Source organism: Manacus vitellinus, unplaced genomic scaffold (assembly GCF_001715985.3).
Source record: "Manacus vitellinus isolate BGI_N305 unplaced genomic scaffold, ASM171598v3 scaffold_10_pilon, whole genome shotgun sequence".
Lineage (NCBI taxonomy): Eukaryota > Metazoa > Chordata > Aves > Passeriformes > Pipridae > Manacus > Manacus vitellinus.
In genome coordinates, this window is record NW_021938838.1 from 8122515 (window position 1) to 8125061 (window position 2547).

The 2547-nt window shown below is 62.6% G+C and overlaps 1 protein-coding gene across 1 annotated transcript in view; it reads right to left on the bottom strand.

Moving 5' to 3' along the window:
- Positions 1–2547, bottom strand: part of CBFA2T3 (CBFA2/RUNX1 partner transcriptional co-repressor 3) — a 15242-nt gene that overhangs the window by 3982 nt on the left and 8713 nt on the right. The window contains exons 7-13 of the mRNA XM_029965530.1: positions 2501–2547; positions 2130–2386; positions 1934–2019; positions 1513–1708; positions 1329–1397; positions 941–1131; positions 6–144 (exon numbers count right to left, since the gene is read on the bottom strand). The exon at positions 2501–2547 is cut by the window's right edge and continues 75 nt beyond it. Of these exons, the coding sequence (XP_029821390.1) occupies positions 6–144; positions 941–1131; positions 1329–1397; positions 1513–1708; positions 1934–2019; positions 2130–2386; positions 2501–2547 (985 nt within the window). The remainder of the gene's footprint in view (positions 1–5; positions 145–940; positions 1132–1328; positions 1398–1512; positions 1709–1933; positions 2020–2129; positions 2387–2500) is intronic.

Here is a 2547-nt window from a genome sequence, read left to right on the forward strand (position 1 = left end):
GGGGCCCGGCAGCCCCTGCAGAGTCTGCCCACAGACGTGGTGGTGCTTCTCCCAATCCTTGTGCTGGCAGAAGGAGCCGCAGTACCGGGCCGTGTTGCAGCCGCTGCAGGTCTCACTCGCCTTGCGCCCGCAGTTCCAGCAGCTCTGCAGGAAGGGGGAAACCAAACCTCAGCTCTGGATCCTGCACCCCCATGACAGACTGTGTGGACCAGGCACTCCATCATCCCAGACTATGCATTCCATCCTTGACTGTACATTCCCATACCAGACCAGGCACCTCCATCCCAGACTGTGCACCCCCATCCTGGACCATGTACATCATCCTGTACTGTGCATTCCCACCACAGACTATGCACATCATTCCAAACTGTGCGCATCCATCCCAGACTGTGTATCCCCCTACCAAGCCAGGCAAATTCTGGACTGTGCTCCCATACCCTGGACCAGGTCCCCGCATCTTGAACCATACTTCCCCGTCCTGGACCATGCACAATATCCCAGACCATGCACATCATTCTGGATCATGCATTCCCATTCCAGACCATGCACCTCCATTCCAGACTGTGCATCTACATCCCAGACCATGCACATCATCCTGGACCATGCACCCCCGTCCCAGACTGTGCTACCCTATCGTGAACCAGGTTCCCCCATACTGGACTGTACATCCCCATCCCTAGGCTGTGCATCCCCATCCAGGACCATGCACCTCCATCCAGGACCATGCACCTCCATCCAGGACCATGCACCCCATCACAGACCACACGCCCTATCCCCATCTTGGTGCAAGAACTTCCCTCTCCTCCCCATCCTGCGGTGTTGCTGCAGCCCCCCATTCCCACGCTCACACACAGATGCTGCAAACTCAATTGCAAGAGGAGTAGGTAGGTCACCCACCTGCGCTACCACCAACCCATCCCCTGTGCCCCCAGTGCCCTACCTCGCTCGAGTCCTCCTGCTGGTTGATGACCGTCAGGGCATCCTCGGACGCCTGGCGCTTGGCCTCGGCCAGGGCGCGCTCCATCTTGGCCCGCTCTGTCGTGATCAGCTCGTGGGCTTTGCGCTCGGCATCCGACACGGCCTTCTGCAGCTCGGACATGGCCTGGCGCTTCACCTCATTCACAGCTTCTTCTGGAAGGCACCAGCCGAGCGTGGCTGGAGTGTGCCGGTGCCCCAGCTCCGCGCGTCCCCCTCTGCAGCTGCATCCCCCCTCCCCACAAACTCATCCCAAATTCCCCAGTCCGGCAGCCACCCCAATGTGGGGAACCAGGGCAGAGACCCTGCCAGCTCAGCACACTGATGGGTGCTGGTGCCCACCCCACACTCACCAGCCTTCCTCCAGATCTCCTCTGGCATGTACCCGGAGAGGGGCCGTGGTGTGAATTCCCGGTGAGCGTCTGCAAAGGGGACAGGGGATGCCATTAGGAGATGCTGTCCTCTTGCAACCCACCCGCCGGCAGCGCTGGACCCCCAGGAGAATGGCATGGGGCCCGTGGCACCAGGGGTCAATACCTAACTGGGGTGCCTCGGGGGTGGAGGAGCTGTTGTGGGGGCGTGCAGAGGGGGGGCTGCCTTTCTTCATGTCCTCAGCGTCGCTGTAGCGCCGGATCCAGTGGTTGAGCTCCTCACGATCGGCCTCCTGGCACCGCCGCAGCACCGTCAGTGACCGCCGCGTCTTCTCCACCATGTCCATGATGCAGTTCAGCAGCTGTGGGGGGGCAATATCAGGGTTGGTGGCAGGGGGGACTGCTGCAAGCAGCTGGGGGGCTGCAGTGCTTGGTGCGAGGTGGGGAGTTTTGGGCTATGCCAGGCTGTGCCAGCACCAGGGAGCAGAGGATGCTCAGGAGAAAAGCCCTCAGGGGGACACAGTGAGGATGGAGGGCAAAATGGAGGCGTGCACGCACAGGGGATGGGGCAAGGGGGTACTACGTACGTTGTTGAGGTGTTTCCACTCCTCTGCCCACTCCCGGTCAGTGAGCCGGTGGTCGATTACCTCCTCCTGCCGCGTCCCGTGCATGGCTGCAAGGCAAGAGCGGGGTGGGAATCAGCCCCTGGTAGCACTTGCGTGCCTCAGGGGAGTCCCAGCCCCCTGTTCACCCCTCAGTGTACGGGGGGATGCCCCAGCTCACCGGTGGGCCGCTGGCGCTCACGGAGCTCCCGGGGGTCAGGGTGCCGGTAGGCGTCGCGGTAGTGGTGTGCCATAGCCATGTCCTCCAAGCGGTAGTGCTGGGGCAGGGGAGGGCCAGCAGGGGGGTGCCCCAGCCCGTTTGGGGGGTGGCTCAGCCCGTTGCTGGGGCTGTAGCGCTGCGCCGGGCTCATGGTGCACGGCCGCTTGCTGAGGTGCTCGGGGTGCAGGGGGTCTCGGTCCAAACCGTTCTCTTTGGTCCTGGGCAGAGGAGAGGAAGTTGGTTCCCATCCGGTGCCCACTACCAGAGGGATCAACCTCCCTTTTTCAGGGATGTGACCCTGAAGAATCCCCCACGATGCCCCCGGTCTGCACCTGTCTGGCGTCCTCCTCTTGCCGCTCTCGCCCACCTCCAGGAGCAG